Consider the following 23,733-nt stretch of genomic DNA (forward strand, 5'->3'; position numbering starts at 1 on the left):
ACGTCTGGCATAGGTCTGGACTAAACGTTTAAGAGGTCTTGAGACCTGAGACCAGCGTTACTCTGCCTTTATTTTCTCCCCTAATCTCTTCTGCAGACGAGCAAAATAAGGGCTCAATCGTCTGCGGGTGGGAGTGACGGTCTCGGTAAGACACGCCCACAACCACCGAGGATACTTCTGTGCGCCGATCAAGGCCTGCTGAACCCTTATGCCCTTCGACATTGCTTCTCCCCTGGGCTTGGGAGCTTGCAAGAGGTCCCGGACTGGGAGGACGACTGGCGCGCACAAAAGTACCCTCACGCACTAATCACTTATCACTTTGATTTCTGTTTGCACTTATTTCACTGAACTCGAAACTTTAAGTGGTTTGTACCTGAAATACGCAATTCTATCCTTTCTCAAAGTTAGTAATTGCGAAAACAGAATTACAATGTAACAGAAAAATCTAATGAAAGATAATTCAGTGGCTGGAAAGAGACTAAACACTAGATCACTCTAGAAACGTATAGTTTCTTCCCCTAAAGAGACTAGGGAGAAGAGCAAAACGATAACGACGTTACTCGTACGCCTGGCAGGCTTGAATGAAACGTTTATCCTCTTTCTCCCTCCGTCTCTATCTCTCTCTCTCTCTCTCTCTCTTGACTTAGAACCTGAGAGAAGAGCCCAATCATATATATCGTTAAAACATATTATTGTTAAAGGAAAAAACTGAAAAGTTCCTTTATTAGGATCAAAACCATTAAGTTAAGAAAGAATGAACAAAACGCTAGACACGGTTACTCTTACTGCAACGTGAAACCGTGAACATTCTTTCTCTATCGTAACGATAGAGTGCAAGTTGAACGTTCTGAACGTCAACAACTGCAGAGACAAAACAAAACGTTAGTTCAACTTTGAAAACAGTACGAGACTATCAAAGAAATTCTTTCAAACTCTGTGGCGGAAATAGCATAATATGTTAACAGGTAAAACCGAAATGACGGGCTCAAAGTTTATTAACTTCGGTAAAAGACCGCCTACTATTAGGAAGGTCGAATATAAACAAATATAAAAATTAATTTTAATGAGTTTATAATAAAAGGAAGTTAATCGAAGAGGCCTATAAGAGGCGGAGAGATATAAAATAAATCTATAACTTTTGTTAAGCAAAATTAAGAAAGAGAGTCTATACTCTCTTAGACACCAACACTTCCGTCTAAGGGAAGGGTCGGCCATTGAAAGGTGAACGAGAGTTCATACTCTCTCGTCACCATAATTAATCAAATTAATTCCAAAAGCTAACTAAGCTAATATAGAAGTTTCCAGTAAAGCGACAGCCGAAATCAAAGAGAAATACTTCACCAAAGTCGTGAAAATACTCCAAGAACATAAGCGTATCCCAGAACGTCTTGCCGGAAGCACGACAGAGGAATAATTGAGGAGGTGTCAACAAGAAGTACTTGAGTACCTGGCCACAGGTGGCGCTGGTAAATACACCCCCTTCTAGTATTGTGATAGCTGGCGTATCCCTCCATAGAATTCTGTCGGGCAACGGAGTTGACAGCTACATGATTATCGGGTAAGTTTAATATTGAAAACTTAGTAATTATGATATTTTAATTATAAAATAAATTTTTGAATATACTTACCCGGTGAATATATAATAGCTGCAACTCTGTTGCTCGACAGACAAAAAAACAGTAAAAACTCGCCAGCGATCGCTATACAGGTTGCGGGTGTGCCCCCCAGGGCCAACTGTCGGCCAGATACCACTCTCGATGTAAACAAAGACTCAATTTCTTCTCATCCCACTGCGTCTCTATTGGGGAGGAAGGGAGGGTCGTTTAATTTATATATTCACCGGGTAAGTATATTCAAAAATTTATTTTATAATTAAAATATCATTTTTAAATATTTAACTTAGCCGGTGAATATATAATAGCTGATTCACACCCAAGGAGGTGGGTAGAGACCAGTTAAATATGTTTACATCGTACAAGCTAAGAGTTTTTATTTCATTTTGGAAGTTATCAATATAACAAAAACAAAATAAATAGGTACCTGGTAAGGAAGTCGACTTAGACGATTACTCTGCCTTGTAAGTACGTCTTCCTTACGAAGCCTCGCGATCCTCTTAGGATGCTGACAGACCCCTAGGAGCTGAAGTATCAAGGGCTGCAACCCATACAACAGGACCTCATCAAACCCCTAATCTGGGCGCTCTCAAGAAATGACTTTGACCACCCGCCAAATCAACCAGGATGCGAAAGGCTTCTTAGCCTTCCGGACAACCCGTAAAAACATTTCAAGAGACAGATTAAAAGGATATGGAATTAGGGAATTGTCGTGGTTGAGCCCTCACCCACTACTGCACTCGCTGCTACGAATGGTCCCAGTGTGTAGCAGTTCTCGTAAAGAGACTGGACATCTTTCAAGTAAAATGAAGCGAACACTGACTTGCTTCTCCAATAGGTTGCGTCCATTATACTTTGCAGAGATCTATTTTGCTTAAAGGCCACGGAAGTTGCTACAGCTCTAACTTCGTGCGTCTTAACCTTAAGCAAAGATCGGTCTTCCTCACTCAGATGTGAATGAGCTTCTCGTATTAACAATCTGATAAAGTATGACAAAGCATTCTTTGACATAGGCAAGGATGGTTTCTTAACTGAACACCATAAAGCTTCAGATTGGCCTCGTAAAGGTTTAGTACGATCTAAATAGAACTTAAGAGCTCTAACAGGGCATAAGACTCTTTCTAGTTCATTGCCTACGATCTCCGATAAGGTGGGAATATCGAAAGATTTAGGCCAAGGCCGAGAAGGTAGCTCATTTTTGGCTAGAAAACCAAGTTGCAGCGAACAAGTAGCTTTTTCCGACGAAAATCCGATGTTCTTGCTGAAGGCATGAATCTCACTGACTCTTTTAGCCGAGGCTAAGCATACCAGGAAAAGAGTCTTAAGAGTGAGATCTTTCAGGGAGGCTGACTGTAAAGGCTCAAACCTGTCTGACATGAGGAATCTTAGTACCACGTCTAAATTCCACCCAGGAGTAGCCAAACGACGCTCCTTAGTGGTCTCAAAAGACTTAAGGAGGTCTTGCAGATCTTTATTGTTGGAAAGATCTAAGCCTCTATGCCGGAAGACCGATGCACACATGCTTCTGTAGCCCTTGATAGTGGGAGCTGAAAGGGATCGTCCTTTTCTCAGGTATAAGAGAAAATCAGCTATTTGGGCTACAGAGGTACTGGTCGAGGATACAGAAACTGACTTGCACCAGTCTCGGAAGACTTCCCACTTCGATTGGTAGACTCTAATGGTAGACGCTCTCCTTGCTCTAGCAATCGCACTGGCTGCCTCCTTCGAAAAGCCTCTAGCTCTCGAGAGTCTTTCGATAGTCTGAAGGCAGTCAGACAAAGAGCGTGGAGGCTTTGGTGTACCTTCTTTACGTGTGGCTGACGTAGAAGGTCTACTCTTAGAGGAAGACTTCTGGGAACGTCTACTAACCATCGAAGTACCTCGGTGAACCATTCTCTCGCGGGCCAGAGGGGAGCAACTAACGTCAACCTTGTCCCTTCGTGAGAGGCGAACTTCTGCCGTACCTTGTTGACAATCTTGAATGGTGGGAATGCGTAGAGATCCAGATGTGACCAATCTAGGAGGAAGGCATCTATATGAATTGCTGCTGGGTCCGGGACTGGAGAGCAATAGATTGGAAGCCTCTTGGTCAGCGAGGTTGCAAAGAGATCTATGGTGGGTTGACCCCAAGTCGCCCAAAGTCTCTTGCACACATCCTTGTGGAGGGTCCATTCGGTTGGAATTACTTGCCCTTTCCGACTGAGACAATCTGCTAGGACGTTCAAGTCGCCCTGGATGAACCTCGTTACTAGGGAGATGCCTCGACCTTTTGACCAGATGAGCAGGTCCCTTGCAATCTCGTACAACGTCAGTGAGTGGGTACCTCCTTGTTTGGAGATGTACGCCAAGGCCGTGGTGTTGTCCGAGTTTACTTCCACCACTTTGCCTCGAAGGAGATACTCGAAGCTTTTCAAGGCCAGATGAACTGCCAACAGCTCCTTGCAGTTGATATGCATGCTCCTCTGACTCGAGTTCCACAGACCTGAGCATTCCCGACCGTCCAGCGTCGCGCCCCAGCCCAAGTCCGATGCGTCCGAGAAGAGAACGTGGTTGGGTATCTGAACAGCCAGGGGAAGACCCTCTCTTAGGTTGATATTGTCCTTCCACCAAGTCAGGCAAGACTTTATCTTTCCGGAAATCGGGATCGAGACCGCCTCTAGCGTCTTGTCCTTTTTCCAGTGAAAAGCCAGATGGAATTGAAGAGGACGGAGGTGTAGTCTTCCTAGTGATACAAATTGCTCCAGGGATGACAGCGTCCCTACCAGACTCATCCACAGCCTGACTGAGCAGCATTCTTTCTTCAGCATCTTCTGGATGGAGAGCAGGGCTTGATCTATTCTGGGGGCCGACGGAAAAGCCCGAAAAGCTTGACTGTGAATCTCCATCCCTAAATACAGAATAGTTTGGGATGGGACCAGCTGCGACTTTTCCAAATTGACTAGGAGTCCCAATTCCTTGGTCAGATCTAGAGTCCACTTGAGATCCTTCAGACAGCGACGACTGGAAAAGGCTCTGAGAAGCCAGTCGTCCAAATAAAGGGAGGCTCGGATGTCCGATAAGTGGAGGAATTTGGCCACATTCCTCATCAGCCTCGTAAATACGAGAGGTGCTGTGCTTAGGCCAAAGCACAGGGCCCGAAACTGGTAAACCACACCTTCGAAGACGAATCTCAGAAAAGGTTGGGAGTCTGAGTGAATGGGGATGTGGAAGTAGGCGTCCCTTAGGTTTAGCGAGACCATCCAGTCTTCCTTTCTGACCGCTGCTAAGACTGACTTTGTGGTCTCCATGGAAAACTTCGTCTTTGTGACAAAGACATTCAGAGCACTGACGTCTAGCACCGGTCTCCAACCTCCTGTCTTCTTTGATACTAGGAAGAGCCGGTTGTAAAACCCCGGTGATTGAAGGTCCGAGACTTTGACCACCGCTCCCTTCTCTAGCAAAAGAGACACTTCCAGTTTCAGGGCTTGTCTCTTTTCTTCCTCTCTGTACCTGGGAGAGAGATCGATGGGGGACGTCGCTAGAGGGGGTTTGCGTACAAAAGGGATTTTGTACCCCTCTCTGAGTAACCTCACAGATTGTTGATCTGCGCCTCTCTTCTCCCAGGCTTGCCAGAAGTTCTTGAGTCTGGCTCCTACTGCTGTCTAATTGCGGGCAGTCAGACTCTGCCCTTAGAGGACTTGGATCCTTTCCTCTTCCCTCGCTTCCCTTCGGCACGAGCACCTCCCCTACTGGAGGCTCTGCCACGAAAGGGCGGAATAAAGCGAGACGCTGGAGTGTCTATCCTCGGTCTAGCAGACAATGTAGGCAAAGGGGGATCTTTGCGAGCCGAGGACGCAACTAGATCGTGGGTGTCCTTCTGAACTAAAGACAAGGCAATTTCCTTAACCAAGACTTCAGGAAACAGGCACTTGGAAAGGGGAGCAAAGAGTAGCTCAGATCTTTGGCATGGCGTCACTCCAGCAGACAGGAAAGAACATAGAGACTCTCGCTTCTTCAGGACTCCGGACGTGAATGAGGCGGCAAGCTCGTTGGACCCATCACGGACGGCCTTGTCCATGCAGGACATAATGAGCAAGGAAACATCCTTATCTGCAGAAGAGATTTTCCTGCTCAGGGCTCCTTAGCACCAGTCTAGGAAGTTAAAGACTTCGAAAGCCCTAAATATACCTTTAAGAAGGTGGTCCAGGTCCGATGGTGACCAACAAATCTTCGAGCGTCTCATGGCAAGGCGGCGGGGAGAGTCTACAAGACTTGAGAAGTCGCCCTGGGCAGAGGCAGGAACTCCCAAGCCGAGAACTTCTCCCGTGGCATACCAGACGCTCGATCTAGACGAGAGTTTAGAAGGGGGAAAGGCAAAAGCTGTCTTTCCTAAACTCTTCTTGGTCTCTAACCAATCTCCCAACAGCCGCAAAGCTCTCTTGGATGAGCGAGAGAGAACGAGTTTAGTAAAGGCAGGTACGGTAGCAGGCACGCCTAATACAAACTCTGACGGCGGCGAACGAGGAGCCACAGAAACAAAGTGATCAGGGAACAACTCCTTAAATACAGCCATGACTTTTCTAAAGTCCAAGGATGGTTGAGTTGCCTTAGGCTCATCAAGTTCTGAAGGTTGATCCTCTTGTGGTTCAGCAACGTCCTCATCTGATAGTTCCTCATCCGATAACTGATGAGGAAACGGCAAAGGAGTGGGTAACGTTTGACTCGCCGAGTCCGGTCGCACTGGTGCATGCGTGACGGAGCCGGACGCAGCGTCATGGAACTGCTGCACAGTCTGGGAACTGTCAACGACCATGGGTGCGCGAGGACGCACAGCGTCCACCCGAGACTGTTTAGACCGTCTGGGTTGTGCAGTCAACACCATACCGGGTTGCGGAGGTTGACGCACCGCGTCAAAACAAGTCACCTCTGATGGTTGATGAACGTCCTGAACGTCAACAACCACCTCCATGCGTCGCCTAACGTCAACGTGCGGCTGGCAACCCACACTGGGTCGCATCGGTGGAGGTACAACCCCAACTGGTAGACGCGAGAAAGCTACCTCAGCGTCACCAGGACGCACAACAGACCGCTTGGATGGTTGTTGGCCAGAAGGTTCAGCAGCAACCTTCTCCGCATTGAAGTCCTCCATCAAGGACGCAAGCTTGGACTGCATGTCCTGCAGCAACACCCATTTAGGGTCTACGGCAGCAGGTGCGGCAACAGACGGGGTGAGCGACTGAGGCGGCACAGCTTTGCCTCTCTTAGGCGGCGAGCAGTCATCAGATGACGGCAACGAGTCTGAACTGACCCAGTGGCTACAACCGGGACGTTGGACTTGTCCTGAAGGGACCGACTTACGTTTCAAAGGTCGGGAGACCTTGGTCCAAGGTTTCTTACGAGAAACACCTTCGGACGACGAGGTAAAAAGGGGCTCTCTCGTCTTACGTTGGTAGGGGCGATCTTGGGGAGATACGCCTGATACCATAGAGGGAACGTCTGTTCGCTGATCGAGGCCTCTCGAACCCATGAGTCGTACGACATTGCTTCTCCCCTGGGCTTGGGAGCTTGCAAGAGGTCCCGGACTAGGAGGACGACAGGCACGAACAGACGAACCCTCAAGCGCAACACTGTTCACAACACTTTGAGAAACACTAGGCACTTTAACACTTTCCGCCGTGGCACTTTAGTTCCTTTACGTCCGCCATGAGTTGATTGCGGTCACTTGCAAGGGCCTCAACTCTCTCCCCCAAGGCATGGATAGCACGCATCATGTCTGCCATCGATGGTTCCTGAGTGCTAGGAGGGGGGTTAGGAACAACCACTACAGGGGAAGGATTAGGTTCAGGGGCATGTGGAGAGGAAAAATCTACCGACCTAGAAGAACTTCTCCTTACCCTATCTCTCTCTAGTCTACGTGTATACTTCTCAAATTCGATAAAATCGAATTCCGAAAGGCCCACGCATTCCTCACACCGATCTTCCTATTGACAGGTTTTACCCCGACAATTGGAACAAACAGTATGAGGGTCGAGAGAAGCCTTTGGAAGACACCTATGACAGTCCCTAGCATTACATTTTCTGAACTTGGGAACTTGTGAAAGGTCAGCCATTTTGAATTGGTCAAGGGAAAATTCCAAAAAACGATCTAAGTCATCAACAATTAATCCGATCCAAAAAAAAGAGTTCAAGGATTTATTTGAAGAAAAACACCTGTACTGCAAAAGCTCAAACCAAATTAAAGTACTTCACCAAATATGATGGGAAAAACTCCAGGTTTCAACAGCGAGTAAAGTACGTCTTGTCGACACGTCGACAGAGAAGAAATTGAGTCTTTGTTTACATCGAGAGTGGTATCTGGCCGACAGTTGGCGCTGGGGGGCACACCCGCAACCTGTATAGCGATTGCTGGCAAGTTTTTACTGTTTTTTTGTCTGTCGAGCAACAGAGTTGCAGCTATTATATATTCACCGGCTAAGTTAAATATTTAAAATGTATTTTTCCTAGCATACTTACCACAGACTACTCTCTCAAGAGTTAACACTTTATTATAACAGTATATTGTCTCTTAGGATTTCTTTTATGGTCCTTAATCTATAATCTGCTAAAGATTTCAGCATATAACTACTAACAGTCAAATTCAATACCTTATTCACTACTAACAAGTCTGGCAGTAAACATCTCTGTAAAATTGGGTAAGAACGGCCTGTTGAATGTAGTAATTGGGAGGAAACTGCAAACTTCACATCATTAGTTGACATGAGGTTTGATATCATGAATTCTTGTTCTGTTTTCGGTGACAAAATATCCCAAAATTATTTTGGAATTGGTTATGCTATTACTTATAAGAAACACATTCGGTCTGTCTCTTCAATTGCACAAAAAATTTGCTTATTGAGGAAGTCTTATAAGATTTTCAGAGATCAATCTATTCTGAAGAAGTGTTTGAATTCTTTCATTCTACCTTGTTTCGAGTATTGGTTTTCTATCTGGTTTTCAGCTACTGATACTCATCTTAATTTGTTGGACAGGAGTTACAGTACTGTCTAAATTTCTTATGCCTAATCTAGATATTATTATCTGGCACCATCGTCCAATTAATTCGTTGTGTGTGTTGCATAAGATTTTTCATAATTCTGAGCATCCTTTACATTCAAACTTCCTTGACAGTACTATCCTGTTCGTAATATTATGTATGCAATTAATTCCAATAGTCATACCTTCTCCATCATGAGGCTCAATACTACACAGTACAGTAATCTAGAAGTTTTATTCCAGCTGTGACCAAGTTGTAGAATGATCTTCCTACTCGAGTAGTTGAATCAGTAGAACTTCAAAAGATCAAACTTGCAGCAAATATTTTCAAGTTGAACAGGTTGACATAAGTCTTTTTATAGTCTATATATGAAAAATCCATTTTAATGTTGTTACTGTTTTTACAATATTTTATTCAAATTGTTCATTAGTTCTCAGATAGTTTATTTATTTCCTTTCCTCACAAGACTATTTTTCCCAATTGGAGCCCTTGGGCTTATAGCATCCTGCTTTTCCAACTAAAGTTGCAGCTTAGCTAGCAATAATAATGATAACAGAAAAAATATTTTGCAGGAAATGAACACCTTGAGGGTGGCAAACTCAAGTTTTGGTTACCTTTTTAGATTTCAGAAAGGAGTGATTTTGTCATGCCAGTCCCTAATTGACTTACATGAGAAGATTAAGAAACTAATCTGTGTTAAATTCATACCTACAAGGCAACTGAATCAAGATATATTAGAGCATTTCTTTGGTTGTGGTGTACACCAAATGAATGGGTCTTATGAAAATCTCAATTCAGTAAAATGTTATTTTCATTAGTAAAATAAATTTTTGAATATACTTACCCGATGATCATGTAGCTGTCAACTCCGTTGCCCGACAGAAATCTAAGGACGGGATACGCCAGCGATCGCTATACAGGTGGGGGTGTACTCACCAGCGCCATCTGTGGTCAGGTACTCAAGTACTTCTTGTCAACAAAACCTCAATTTTTTCCTCGGTCCACTGGTTCTCTATGGGGAGGAAGGGCGGGTCCTTTAAATCATGATCATCGGGTAAGTATATTCAAAAATTTATTTTACTAATGAAAATAACATTTTTCAATATTAATCTTACCCGATGATCATGTAGCTGATTCACACCCAGGGTGGTGGGTGGAGACCAGTATACATGTTAACAAAGAAGCTAAGTATCCCGTATCATATTTTTATTAGTTATTCAAAATAACAATATAAAATAAATAAGTACCTGGTAAGGAAGTCGACTTGAACCATTACTCTGCCTTTATTAAGTACGTCTTCCTTACTGAGCGTAGCGGTCCTCTTAGGATGCTGAACGACTCTTAGGTGCTGAAGTATAAAGGGCTGCAACCCATACTAAAGGACCTCATCACAACCTCTAACCTAGGCGCTTCTCAAGAAAGAATTGACCACCCGCCAAATCAACCAGGATGCGGAAGGCTTCTTAGCCGACCGTACAACCCAAAAACAACAATAAAAAGTATTCAAGAGAAAGGTTAAAAAGGTTATGGGATTATGGGAATGTAGTGGCTGAGCCCTCACCTACTACTGCACTCGCTGCTACGAATGGTCCCAGGGTGTAGCAGTTCTCGTAAAGAGACTGGACATCTTTGAGATAAAATGATGCGAACACTGACTTGCTTCTCCAATAGGTTGCATCCATAACACTCTGCAGAGAACGGTTCTGTTTGAAGGCCACTGAAGTAGCCACAGCTCTCACTTCATGTGTCCTTACCTTCAGCAAAGCAAGGTCTTCTTCCTTCAGATGAGCATGTGCTTCTCTAATCAGAAGCCTGATGTAGTAAGAAACTGCGTTCTTAGACATTGGTAGCGAAGGCTTCTTAACAGCCCACCATAAGGCTTCTGATTGACCTCGTAAGGGTTTTGACCTTTTAAGATAGTACCTAAGAGCTCTGACAGGGCAAAGTACTCTCTCCAGTTCGTTACCCACCAAGTTGGACAGGCTTGGGATCTCGAACGATTTAGGCCAAGGACGTGAAGGAAGCTCGTTTTTAGCCAAAAACCCGAGCTGCAAGGAACATGTAGCCGTTTCAGATGTGAAACCTATGTTCCTGCTGAAGGCGTGGATCTCACTTACTCTTTTAGCTGTTGCTAGGCATACGAGGAAAAGAGTTTTTAAAGTGAGGTCCTTGAAAGAGGCTGATTGGAGCGGTTCAAATCTAGATGACATCAGGAACCTTAGGACCACGTCTAGATTCCAGCCTGGAGTGGACAACCGACGTTCCTTAGAGGTCTCAAAAGACCTAAGGAGGTCCTGTAGATCTTTGTTGGAGGAAAGATCCAAGCCTCTGTGGCGGAAAACCGCTGCCAACATACTTCTGTAACCCTTGATCGTAGGAGCTGACAGGGATCTAACGTTCCTTAGATGTAACAGGAAGTCAGCAATCTGGGTTACAGTGGTACTGGTTGAGGAAACTGCATTGGTCTTGCACCAGCTTCGGAAGACTTCCCATTTGGATTGATAGACTCTGAGAGTGGATGTCCTCCTTGCTCTGGCAATCGCTCTGGCTGCCTCCTTCGAAAAGCCTCTAGCTCTTGAGAGTCTTTCGATAGTCTGAAGGCAGTCAGACGAAGAGCGTGGAGGCTTGGGTGTACCTTCTTTACGTGAGGTTGACGCAGAAGGTCCACTCTTAGAGGGAGAGTCCTGGGAACGTCGACCAGCCATTGCAGTACCTCTGTGAACCATTCTCTCGCGGGCCAGAGGGGAGCAACCAACGTCAGCCGTGTCCCTTTGTGAGAGGCGAATTTCTGAAGTACCCTGTTGACAATCTTGAACGGCGGGAATGCATACAGGTCGAGATGGGACCAATCCAGCAGAAAGGCATCCACGTGAACTGCTGCTGGGTCTGGAATCGGAGAACAATACAATGGGAGCCTCTTGGTCATCGAGGTAGCGAACAGATCTATGGTTGGCTGACCCCACAGGGTCCAAAGTCTGCTGCAAACATTCTTGTGAAGGGTCCACTCTGTGGGGATGACCTGACCCTTCCGGCTGAGGCGATCTGCCATGACATTCATATCGCCCTGAATGAACCTCGTTACCAGCGTGAGCCTTCGATCTTTTGACCAAATGAGGAGGTCCCTTGCGATCTCGAACAACTTCCTCGAATGAGTCCCCCCTTGCTTGGAGATGTAAGCCAAGGCTGTGGTGTTGTCGGAGTTCACCTCCACCACCTTGTTTAGCTGGAGGGACTTGAAGTTCATTAAGGCCAGATGAACCGCCAACAACTCCTTGCAATTGATGTGAAGTGTCCTCTGCTCCTGATTCCATGTTCCCGAGCATTCCTGTCCGTCCAATGTCGCACCCCAGCCCGAGTCTGATGCGTCCGAGAAGAGATGGTGGTCGGGGGTCTGAACAGCCAACGAAAGACCTTCCTTGAGAAGAATGCTGTTCTTCCACCACGTTAGAGTAGACCTCATCTCTTCGGTAACAGGAACTGAGACCGTCTCTAGCGTCATGTCCTTTATCCAGTGAGCAGCCAGATGATACTGAAGGGGGCGGAGGTGGAGTCTCCCTAACTCGATGAACAGGGCCAGCGATGACAGTGTCCCTGTTAGACTCATCCACTGCCTTACTGAGCATCGGTTCCTTCTCAGCATGCTCAGGATGCACTCTAGGGCTTGGTTGATCCTTGGGGCCGACGGAAAAGCCCGAAAAGCTCGACTCTGAATCTCCATACCCAGGTAAACAGTGGTCTGGGATGGGACGAGCTGGAACTTCTCTAAATTGACCAGGAGGCCCAGTTCCTTGGTCAGATCCATAGTCCATCTGAGATTCTCCAGACAGCGACGACTTGTGGGAGCTCTTAAAAGCCAGTCGTCTAAATAGAGGGAGGCTCTGATGTCTGCCAAGTGAAGGAATTTCGCAATATTCCTCATCAGTCGCGTAAATACAAGAGGAGCCGTGCTTAGGCCAAAGCACAGGGCTTGGAACTGGTACACAACCTTTCCAAAGACGAATCTCAGGAAAGGTTGGGAGTCTGGATGGATGGGGACGTGAAAGTATGCGTCTTTCAGGTCTAACGAGACCATCCAGTCCTCCTGCCTGACCGCTGCTAGGACCGACTTGGTCGTCTCCATCGTGAACGTCTGCTTGGTGACATAAGCATTGAGCGCACTGACGTCCAGCACCGGTCTCCAACCTCCTGTCTTCTTGGCTACAAGGAAGAGACGGTTGTAAAAGCCCGGAGATTGATGGTCCCGGACTATGACCACTGCCTCCTTTTGTAGCAAGAGCGACACCTCTTGTTGCAACGCTAGCCTCTTGTCCTTCTCCTTGTAGTTGGGAGAGAGGTTGATGGGAGATGTAGTCAGAGGGGGGTTGAGGCAGAACGGAATTCTGTATCCCTCCCTCAGCCACTTCACAGACTGAGCGTCTGCACCTCTGCTCTCCCAAGCTTGCCAGAAGGTCTTGAGTCTGGCTCCTACTGCTGTCTGGAGAGGAAGGCAGTCAAAACTTGCCTCTTGCGGACTTGGAACCCTTCTTGGACTTGCCACGGTGACTGTCTGCACGGGTACCTCCTCTGCTGGAGGTTCTGCCACGAAAGGGCGGGATGAATCTAGAAGCAGGAGTATCAACTGCTAAAGGGCGGAATGGTCTAGGCACGGAAGGTAAGGTTTTAGCCTTACGTGCAGAAGAAGCCATGAGGTCATGTGTATCCTTCTGGATGAGAGAGGCAGCCATCCCCTTAATCAACTCCTCCGGAAACAGACACTTGGAGAGAGGAGCAAACAGCAACTCTGACCTCTGGCAAGGAGTGATACCAGCAGATAGAAAGGAGCACAGATGTTCCCTCTTCTTGAGGACCCCTGATACATAAGAAGCCGCAAGCTCGCCAGACCCATCCCGTATTGCCTTGTCCATGCTGGACATGATCAGCATGGCCGAGTCCCTGTCAGAAGGGGCAGTCTTCCTGCTTAAGGCTCCCAAACACCAATCGAGGAAGTTGAATATCTCGAAGGCACGAAAGACTCCCTTCAACAAGTGATCAAGATCTGAAGAGGACCAGCAGATCTTCGAACGTCTCATAGCCAACCTGCGGGGAGAGTCAACCAGACTTGAGAAGTCGGCCTGGGCAGAGGCAGGAACCCCCAAGCCAGGTTCCTCTCCCGTGGCATACCAGACGCTCGACTTAGAAGCCAGCTTGGGAGGAGGAAACACAAAAGAGGTCCTTCCCAGTTGCTTCTTGGAAAGCAACCAATCACCCATAACCCTCAAAGCTCTCCTTGATGATCTGGCGAGAACAAGCTTGGTGAAGGCAGGAGCGGCAGGCTGCATGCCCAGAGCAAACTCGGAGGGAGGAGAACGAGGGGTTGCAGACACAAAGTGTTCAGGGTACAGTTCTCTGAACAAAGCAAGGACTTTGCGAAAGTCTAAGGAGGGTGGCGAAGACTTGTGTCCTTCAACATCAGAGTGAGGTTCATCCAGATGAGCAGCTTCATCCTCCGAAACCTCCTCATCCGACAGTTGAGTAGTGAGTGGCAAAGGCAGAGCAGCAGGCTGAACGGCTGAATCCTGCAGAACGGGTGCATGCGTACCTGCGGATCCATCATCAAGCCTCTGCTGGGCAGACTGAGAGCTGGCAACAACAAAGGCAGAGGGCCGGTGTGTGGGAGGGTCTGCGGTGGGCTGAGGAGCATGCGGTGTGGTATGCAGAGCATGCTGTAAGGCATGCGGCTCATGCTGCATGGTATGCGGCTTATGCTGCATGGGATGCGGCTCATGCTGCATGGTATGCGGCTCATGCTGCATGGTATGCGGCTCATGCTGCATGGTATGCGGAGCATGCTGTAAGGTCTGCAGAGCATGCTGCATGGGCTGAGGAGAATGCCGCATAGTGCTGGAACCCGGCAACTCCTGATGCGGCAGCTCACGCATGTTAGCAGATGGTGCAGCAAGAACATGCGTCTGGCAGTGAGGACTGCGCATCGGTGGAGGAGCTCTCACAGGTAGGGTGTGGGAGCAGGCAGCCGCAGTATCTGCAGAGCGCACAACCTCAGCGGGTTGTAGAATAACAGGAGGTGGGTTAACCTTCTCTGCATGATACTCCTGCATAAAAGCCGCAAGCTGAGACTGCATAGTCTGCAGCATGGACCACTTGGGGTCTACTGTGGTTGGAGCAACAACAGACGGTGCAGAGGCCTGTTGAGGGACCACTCTACCTCTCTTGGGAGGTGTGCAGTCATCAGAAGACTGCGGCGAGTCCGAACTGACCCAGTGGCTACACCTGGGCCGTTGGACTAGCTCGGCCTTACGTTTGAGCGGTCGTGAGACCTGGGTCCACCGTTTCCTCCTGGAAACCTCTTCCACAGACGAGGAATGTAAGGGCTCATTCTTCTGGGAGTGGAAGGGACGATCCTTAGCAGATGCGTCCGCAACCACTGAGGATACATCCGTGCGCCGATCAAGGCCTGCCGAACCCTTTGGTCCTTCGACATTGCTTCTCCCCTGGGCTTGGGAGCTTGCAAGAGGTCCCGGACTGGGAGAACGACTGGCACGCACAGATGTACCCTCATGCGCAACACTGACACTGACACTATGCACAGCACTAGCACTAACACTTCCCACTGCACTCTTCGCTTTCAGCTCTCTGACATCTGCCAAGAGCTGATTGCGGTCACTAATCAACGACTCCACCTTATCACCGAGAGCCTGAATGGCACGCAACATATCAGCCATTGCAGGCTGAGCACTCGTAGCAGATTCGGGAGTCACCACCACAGGGGAAGGAAAAGGTTGAGGGGCATGGGGAGAGGAAAAATCCACAGAGCGAGAAGAACTCCTCCTATCTCTCTCCTTCTCTAACCTACGTGTATATCTGAGGAATTCATTAAAATCGAATTCCGAAAGCCCAGCACATTCCCCACATCGATCTTCCAATTGACAGGATTTTCCCCTACAATTGGAACATACGGTGTGAGGATCTACAGAGGCCTTCGGAAGACGCCTATTACAAGTCCTAACACTACATTGCCTGTATTTAGGAACTTGGGAATGGTCAGACATCTTGAATTTAAGAAGTAGTCAAAGGGGAATTCCAAAGTAAAGCAAAGATCGTTAACCAATGAATCAAATTAATTGTAAAAGCTTGCTAAGCTAAAGCTAAAGCTTCCTGTACAGCGAAGGCTAAAATTCAGAGCAAATACTTCACCAAAACGTGAACAAAAGACTCCAAATCAACAGCGTATCCATGTAGGTCTTGCCGGCGACACGACAGAGGAAAAATTGAGGTTTTGTTGACAAGAAGTACTTGAGTACCTGACCACAGATGGCGCTGGTGAGTACACCCCCACCTGTATAGCGATCGCTGGCGTATCCCGTCCTTAGATTTCTGTCGGGCAACGGAGTTGACAGCTACATGATCATCGGGTAAGATTAATATTGAAAACTATAAATTTTGCTTACGAAAGTATTAAATCCTGCATAATGCAAGGAAGGATTTGATATTTCGACTTAGGAAATTTAAACTCCATCATGTGTAATGTGCGACAGAGAGCAAGAATTGTGTAGAAAAATTATATTTTCTTTATAAAATAAATTTTTAAACATACTTACCCAGTAGTTATATATACTGTATAGCTATATGTCAGGGACGTATAGCTATATATATAAATACCGGGTAAGTCTTATGTTTAAAAATGTGAGACAAGTATTTTTTTTTTTCACAACAGTAGAATGTGACTTCAAAAAAGAAAATGAGGACATAATAGATGCTGAATACCTTCAATTCCTCTGGGCAGTATTTACGTTCCTTTTAATGTTTGAATTATTATTTACTAATAACCAAAATAAGAAATATAAGTCTTAACAAAAGCTAAGTTTTACTAATGAAAGCAGAGAATGTAAAAGGAAAAAACCAAGTATCAGAAATGGCTAGATAAAGAGATTGGGAAACGGTGGCTCACATGAGAGGATGAGCGAAGTGGGTCTTATTTTCGTCTCATGATTAGTTGAAACGTCACTGTATGGGTCCTGGCTATAACAAAATGTTGTTGCTACATTTAAATGAAAATCAAAGCCTGGCTCCTTGTTTTGGGAATTTCAGTTGATAAAATTAGGCTATGTTAATTGTATAGATACATAAGAGTCAAATTAAAGTTTGTTAATTGTATACACTACTATATTTTACAAATTGAACTAAGTACTTATAGTCGGATATACCGGCACATGTGCTGAAAATTCATACCGGTATTATTATTATTATTATTATTATTATTATTATTATTATTATTATTATTATTATTACTACTGTATTATTATTACAATAATAATAATAATAATAATAATAATAATATAATACTGTACATGTACTGAAAATTCATACCGGTAAATGTTGTAATCCAAACGTAACTTACCCTCCTTGAGGTCCATAATCCAAAGTGTATCGAGGGCATCAACAAGCGTCAGACCCAGGTGCAGCCAGTCCTCTAGGGATCTTGAAATAGGTTTGAGATGATCATGACCCCATGCAAATGCTTTGTAACCCCTCCATGCATGTTTCATAGCAGATATTACAGCTTCTTGTCTGGCATTTTCTGTAGAGAAGACAAACTTTCAGTTTTAACATCTTGAACAGGCAAATGGCATTTGCCGACCACTAACGTTTATGACACAAGGCTACAGGAGCTATATCTTCACTAAACTATAGCACTTTCTGTTCAGTTTATGCAGTAAACAGATAACTTGGCACAACAGAAAAACAATATTTTAAAAACAGACAAAAAATACTACAGTACAGGTATACACTAAATCAAAATATTCTATAACTCCTATATTCATTCAGCATAAATTTCTAGACTAAATACTCTATTCTACTCAATGCCATTCCAGTCTATATCATTTAATCCACTACACAGTACTAAGCACATACAGAAAGATCTCCCTTTATCTGATTCCTACTTAATTACTTTTTATTATAAAGAACACATACTGCTGGAAGTTCAATTTTTTTAAACTGAAAATACCAAGTAAAACTCATTCTTTAAATTTACAATAAGGTTTCTTGGCTGGCTTATTACTCTAGCACATGAAATTGAACTATGTAGCTCCAAACAAAATCAGCTATTAGCTACATGGAAAGTCTTCTATAACAAATTTTTAAAAGCTATTCAAACAAATGAACTATAAAATCTTACAGAATTATTACCAGACTGTACTGGTCATGAAAGCCATAAAGTAACCTTAAAAGCTGTTAAAAGTTGACAATTTGGAAAACCTACTTTTAACAGGTAGCTCAGGAGGTGGTATAATCTGATCGCCCCCTTTTTTCTCTTCTTCTTCTTCAGGGTTTTGTGCATTATCTCTGGAATTCACAGAAACAATAAACACTTCCTACACACAGCTCATCTGACAAGTTACAATGCCTAAAGGCAAACTTTGCTCTATGAATAAGCATCAGCACGCCCAAAAATCTAGATTGAACTAAGCAATAATCTAAATATTAATCTAGCAAAATAGCCTGGTTATAAGTAAAATACAACAAGCATATATAAACTGAAGTATATCCCGTGATTACATGTATTGCATCAGTATCAAGCATTACAAAAGACTTTTATCATAAGAAAACTCTTCAATAACTTACTCTACTTCTTCGGGATCAACAATCGGATTTGGCGGAAGAGGTGGCGGAGTTATGTTGCTTCCCTGAAGTTCAGCAAGGGGAGATATAATAATCCAGTGAGACAAGGTTCTTAATTACAATACAGTAATGCATTTCATTACAAAACATTGTATGCCAAAGTAGTTATGCCTCTTGATACAAAAGTTTCTGTATTAGAAAAATTCATGATAAGAAACGAGAGGCAAAGATTTTTTTCGCCTCGTAATGCGAAAAAATTTTCATGAAACGAAACAAGATTCGCCTCGCGCAGAGGATAATTTTAAAATTTGTGTGCCGCCAAACTGTAATCTCGCCACCATCGTCTTGCTCTCCCATTGGTTATCTCCGTACCTTGATGCTACTTACTGCCGTAAGATCCTGCTCTCCTATTTTATATCACTAAGTACATTTCTAAGTTAAAAAACACAATGAACAGTACTGTATTGTGTGTATGTATGTACGCACAATGCTATTACACATCAAAATATTAGCAATATATTTTCCTTTCATTTCGGTAAATAAATAACAGATCGTAGCATATTTTATTTTCCTTTTAATGTCATGATTATTTTATTCAAAATTAATTTTATATCAATAAGAACACTTTTAAATTAAAATAACACAATGAATAGGACTGTATTGTATGCACAAACGCACAATGGTATTACACATATCAAGCACATTAGCGATATATTTTTCTTTCATTTCGGTAAATAAATAACACGATTGTACCATATTTCATATTTCTTCCTTTAATGTCATGATTACTTATTTAAAATTAATTCTATATCAATAATTACATTTTTAAATTAGAAAAACACAATGAACAGTACTGTACTGTATTGTATGTACGTAACCAAAAAATTACTACGCATGTCAAAACATTAGCGATATATTTTTCTTTCATTTTGGTAAATAAATAGTAGTTAAGAATAGTATTTACTGAACAATTGAATTTTATTAATTCTACAAAGCAAGTTCATATTAACATCAATGAATCGTGCTTTTGTTACAATTAAATAGCTTAAACATATTAATGAATATTTTTGGGCTCAAGCCATGGCGTCCTGATGGAAGGTTCCTGTTTGGTAGCTTCCTTGGGTATAAGACTACTAAGATATTCCCAGAGAATTTAACCACAGGTTATCACAGAATTCTAACTTCTGGAGCGAGTATCTCAAAGGTTTCCCTTTAAGACATCGTAATACAACAGGGGACACGCATGTCTGGTCGTGCCACATAGCTATCTCCACCCCGAACAGGGTTAACGCTTCGGTGTGTAAGGGCTGAGAATAGCTGGGAGCCGTTCCACAGCTAATCTCACTCGTGGCTACTACTGATACTCGAGACGTAAACAAACGGACGCCATTGCTCTAATGACGTCACGAGCGTCTTTATCCTTTTGTTAGTAGCTGCCCTACTGAGACGGATTTTCCCTTGTGTGAACTTTATCGTTTTGCATCTTCGCTATGTCGTTACCTTCAGCCTCGCCTTCTTCTGGAAAGTTGAGTACAAGGTTCCAGTATTGTTTAATTAAGCTCTGGCCGTAAAGTAAATATTATTTCGCGAAATAATTGATGTTTTGTGGCGGAGCTGTGCCTCTACCGGACCCGCCATTTTATGGCGTCGTTGTTGTTTTGCATGTCTTATTTAGTTAGCCACAACAACGCTTCCGGCATTATATACTAATCGAATACATTAGTTTATTTAGTCTTCATAGCTAGGAACTTTTATATCGTGTTAGACGCTTTTTATCGGTCATCGATTGACCTCATACCAGTCGGCTACTATAGCCCCCAGGCCAGGAGCCTATATACAAGTGTTCATGCATGATTTATCAGTGATCCTAGACTAAGTTATGAAGATAGTGGCATTATTATTTTACAATACTTTTGACTAGTGATGCAAATGTTTTCGCCTTCAGGGACCATATAGGGGATAGGCTAGTCAGTGATTCTTTCTAGCCTAACCTAACCTTAGGACCCCTATATGCTTCCTTCATCCCCTGCCTTGGCACTCCCTCTATTTAGCCTTGATCCCTTTTCTGAGTAAAGGGATTTATTGTCTAATAGAGTATATTATCGCCTCTCAGTCCTCCCTAAAGGAATGAACCCCCTTTAGGATTGCGTCTGAGAGTGAGGTTAGGCTAGCCTACCTCTATGGCTAGGATAGTCTACGACTTTCCTGCGATAGCGATATGTCTTCTTCCTTGCCTAGTTCAGGACTTTTAGCCCTGATCTAGGCCGGGTTAGGAAGGTTTCTCTGTTCCATGCTGAAACTGTACTCTTGCACCGTTTTTAGCTGATCAGCCTAATCTTAGGTTAGGGAGTGTCCTCCCTTCCCTTTGTGGCCGCTCTGGTACAGAAACCCTTCCTGGGAAGACCCCTTTCTTCTCCCTCCCCACCTATCTCTTGTATAGCCTAGCCTATGCTTAGGTTAGTTTATACTCATCTGTCCCCTGTCCTACAATTCCTCCTTAGGGTGGAAGAGTAGGGCTACCCGAGCTTCCCTGTGCTGTCCGCTCTGGTACATATACCTTCATAGTGTCCTATAAGGTTAGTTACTAGTGTAGCTCTGCATAGGGGAGTCTCCCCCCCCCCCCCTCTTGGGTGTTCCCTAGCCCTCCCTTGGGCTACCTGCTCCCGGTCCCTAGTGACCCCTGCTTGGATGCTAGAGCCTGTCTCTATCATGGGTACACCCCCTCAGGGAGGGGGAGGGATGTCTGGAACCCTGACGGTACTTCCTACATCCCTTCCCCCCTCCCCCTGTCTCTCTCTCTATCCGGGTGCCGGTCTCTTGCCGCCTCTACTGCCGGCAATACCTGCCTCCCTCTTGGTGACTTCCCTACCCTTGCCCCCAGCCCCCCCGTGTACCGAGGGACTGCCGGCTGCCGCCGGCTACTACCGGCGGCTCTCCTACTCCTATCTATTCGTCCGCTTGCCGGTCGATCTCCGGAGTGCCGGCATATACTGCCGGCAACCCGATACTACCTGTACCATCCTTACCCGTCACCAATCCGGCATCCTCCGGCTGCCGGAGCCGCCGCTCCCTGCCGGCGTGCCGCCGTTGTGCCGGCGGCCGCCATCCTGGTATCTAACTGACTTTAAAAATTGTCTGTTCTAATGCCAGAATCTATGCTGGAGCGAGCTCCGGCGTGCCGGCGGCTGCCGGATGCCCCGGAGGCGTCAAGAATACTTGCACCCCCTCTCTTTAGCTATCATAAGACTAGATAGCCCTACCTTGCAAATAGATAAGCTGCTTTGCTTCTAAGATCAGTACCTAGTACTGCTCTATTAGTGATCATGCTGTCTCTTTGCATTCTTCTATTTCCAGCATGCTATGTGCATCTTAGCGCGGCTGGTTGCCAGAAGCAATTACCCTTAATGAGGCCTTCTGGCTCTTATCTGGGAACCGAATGAATTCGATCCCAACCTTGTCCTTGGCTTTCCATGGAGTTCCATTATAATGGGAATCCTAGGAAACTATATCCAATGATCTAGGTCATTTGGATTATCCCAGGACCAGCCTATGGTAACCAGCCGGGCGAGATGCATGGAGCGTGTCTCCTTTACTGTTTCATTCTCTATGCATCACACCTTCCTTAAGTTAAAATTAATGATTAATGTTAACTTAATTTAAGAGCCACTCCTATGGCTCCCCCATACTCATTTTCTCTTTCTTCCACAGGAGGAGCAGATGAAGTGCGATTTCGCCTACTGTGCTGTGAAACGCTCCCAGTTTTACGGACATACGGCGTGCAGGACTCACGCCCCTTGCTCAGACAAGAAAGGGGATTGGAAGTTCTGGAATCCACTGGAATGTACGGTCTGCCAGGCCTATCTAGTTGAGGCCTTCCATAACCCTCCCTCAGCGGAGGTTAGAGACATTGCTCGTGAGAAACTGCGCAAGTGGGTGCGTGGTTTTCAGAGGAATGCTACTGGACCGTACCTGGCCACCGAAGAACTGAGGTCCCTGTTGTTCCCTAAGGCCTCCCCTGATTCAGTGGTTCCAAAGGAAGCAATCCCCACTGTCCAAATTTCAGTGGAACCTGATGTGGTCATGGCTCAGTCCATGCACGAGTGCCGTTTGGATTCTGAGGATGATGAACGGATCTCCGACGTCTCGGAAGATACGGAGAAGACGCTTATGGCTCAAGGAGCCGAAGAGGACGAAGACAAGGTGGAATACACCGAGTCGGAGATTGGAGCTACTCCCTCGTCCATCCCTCCGCCTACTCCTACACCGACGGAATTGTCCCTTCCGTCTACCTCCTCGACCCCGGATCCTTCCTCTTCCACCCAAGAACTGATCCGACTGATTAGAGCTGTCATGGACGACAGACTGAAGGAGAACCAGGAGTCCATCAGGTCGATGATTGGATCCAGAGACACGAAGAAGATCTCGGTCAAGGATCTCCCAGCTTGCTCTCATGCCAACCCGTGGAGGTATGCAGAGCATATGGTTATTGCAACCGGCAGGATCTTTGTTAGCGACAAGATCGGCACGGTCCCGTTGGAAGATGTGGAGTTCTTCCCAAGCTTCGAGGCCTACCCGGACTGTTACGTCCGACTTCGTGCTGAACCTGCCTCGAAGGAGGAGACCGAACCTAAAGAAGAGATAGTGTTCGATCTCGCAAAGGCCCAAGCTATGCTAGCCAACGCATTTAAGAGCAGGGGCTTTACCTGCTCTAAGCTTCCTGCCTTGAGCAAGAAGCATCCTACCTATGTCGCACCTGACACTGCGATTCTTCCATTTCTGGAAAAGGCCTTAGCTGCATGCCTTAAAGCGGCGGAAGAAGGGAAACCCTGCCCTGCACTGGAGGAGTGCAGACCCTTCTCCATCGTGACACCCCCTGACACTAGGCAATGGAAAGATGTCCAACATACTTTCGTCGTGGGTAGGCTCGATCCTGACGTCGCCGGACGTCAGTTTAATGAAGACCTCCCTAAGCTCAACGACCACCTCCTTCGCCGGGAACAAGACACGAAGGAGAGGCTTGCAGCTTCGCTTTCTCATCAAGTCCAACTTGAAGTAATGGCCTGTGACACAGCGGTACCCGATCACTACATGGTACTGGCCAAATCCCACTTACTCACGGTAATGAAGGACTTGTACCATTTCATAAAGGCTCGTAGAGCCTGTCGTGAATTCGTGTTTGTCGGTGCCACCGTGAAACACGAACCCCGGAGGCTGATTTCCTCCAACATCTGGGGAAAGCACCTGTTTCCTTCTGACCTTGTCAAGGAAATAACTGACAGAGCCGCCACGGAGAATAGGAACCTTCTCCACAAGTGGGGCATGTCCAGAAAAAGGAAAACCTCTCAGGACGATGGACCTCAGCCTAAGAGGAAACCTCAGAAGCCGAAACCCCAGCAACGTCAACAACGACGTCAGTTTCCGGGACCCGCTACCTCCCAAGTGGTTGCCCAACCACAACAGACCTTTCAGCTGGTCCCCCAACCGGTGTTG

The 23,733-nt window shown here is 45.7% G+C and overlaps 2 protein-coding genes across 9 annotated transcripts in view; one reads left to right on the forward strand and one right to left on the reverse strand.

Moving 5' to 3' along the window:
• Dcps (Decapping enzyme, scavenger) overlaps window positions 1-23,733 on the forward strand; it is a 178,582-nt gene that overhangs the window by 69,425 nt on the left and 85,424 nt on the right. The gene's annotated exons all lie outside the window — the stretch shown is intronic.
• Window positions 1-23,733, reverse strand: part of alpha-Man-Ib (alpha-Mannosidase class I b) — a 99,854-nt gene that overhangs the window by 42,299 nt on the left and 33,822 nt on the right. For all 8 annotated transcript variants that reach the window (XM_068361192.1, XM_068361198.1, XM_068361197.1 and 5 more), the window contains exons 3-5: window positions 18,247-18,308; window positions 17,885-17,967; window positions 17,021-17,200 (exon numbers count right to left, since the gene is read on the reverse strand). In XM_068361192.1, coding sequence (XP_068217293.1) covers window positions 17,021-17,200; window positions 17,885-17,967; window positions 18,247-18,308 — 325 coding nt within the window. The remainder of the gene's footprint in view (window positions 1-17,020; window positions 17,201-17,884; window positions 17,968-18,246; window positions 18,309-23,733) is intronic.

The sequence above is a fragment of the Palaemon carinicauda genome, chromosome 37, assembly GCF_036898095.1.
Source record: "Palaemon carinicauda isolate YSFRI2023 chromosome 37, ASM3689809v2, whole genome shotgun sequence".
Taxonomy (NCBI): domain Eukaryota; kingdom Metazoa; phylum Arthropoda; class Malacostraca; order Decapoda; family Palaemonidae; genus Palaemon; species Palaemon carinicauda.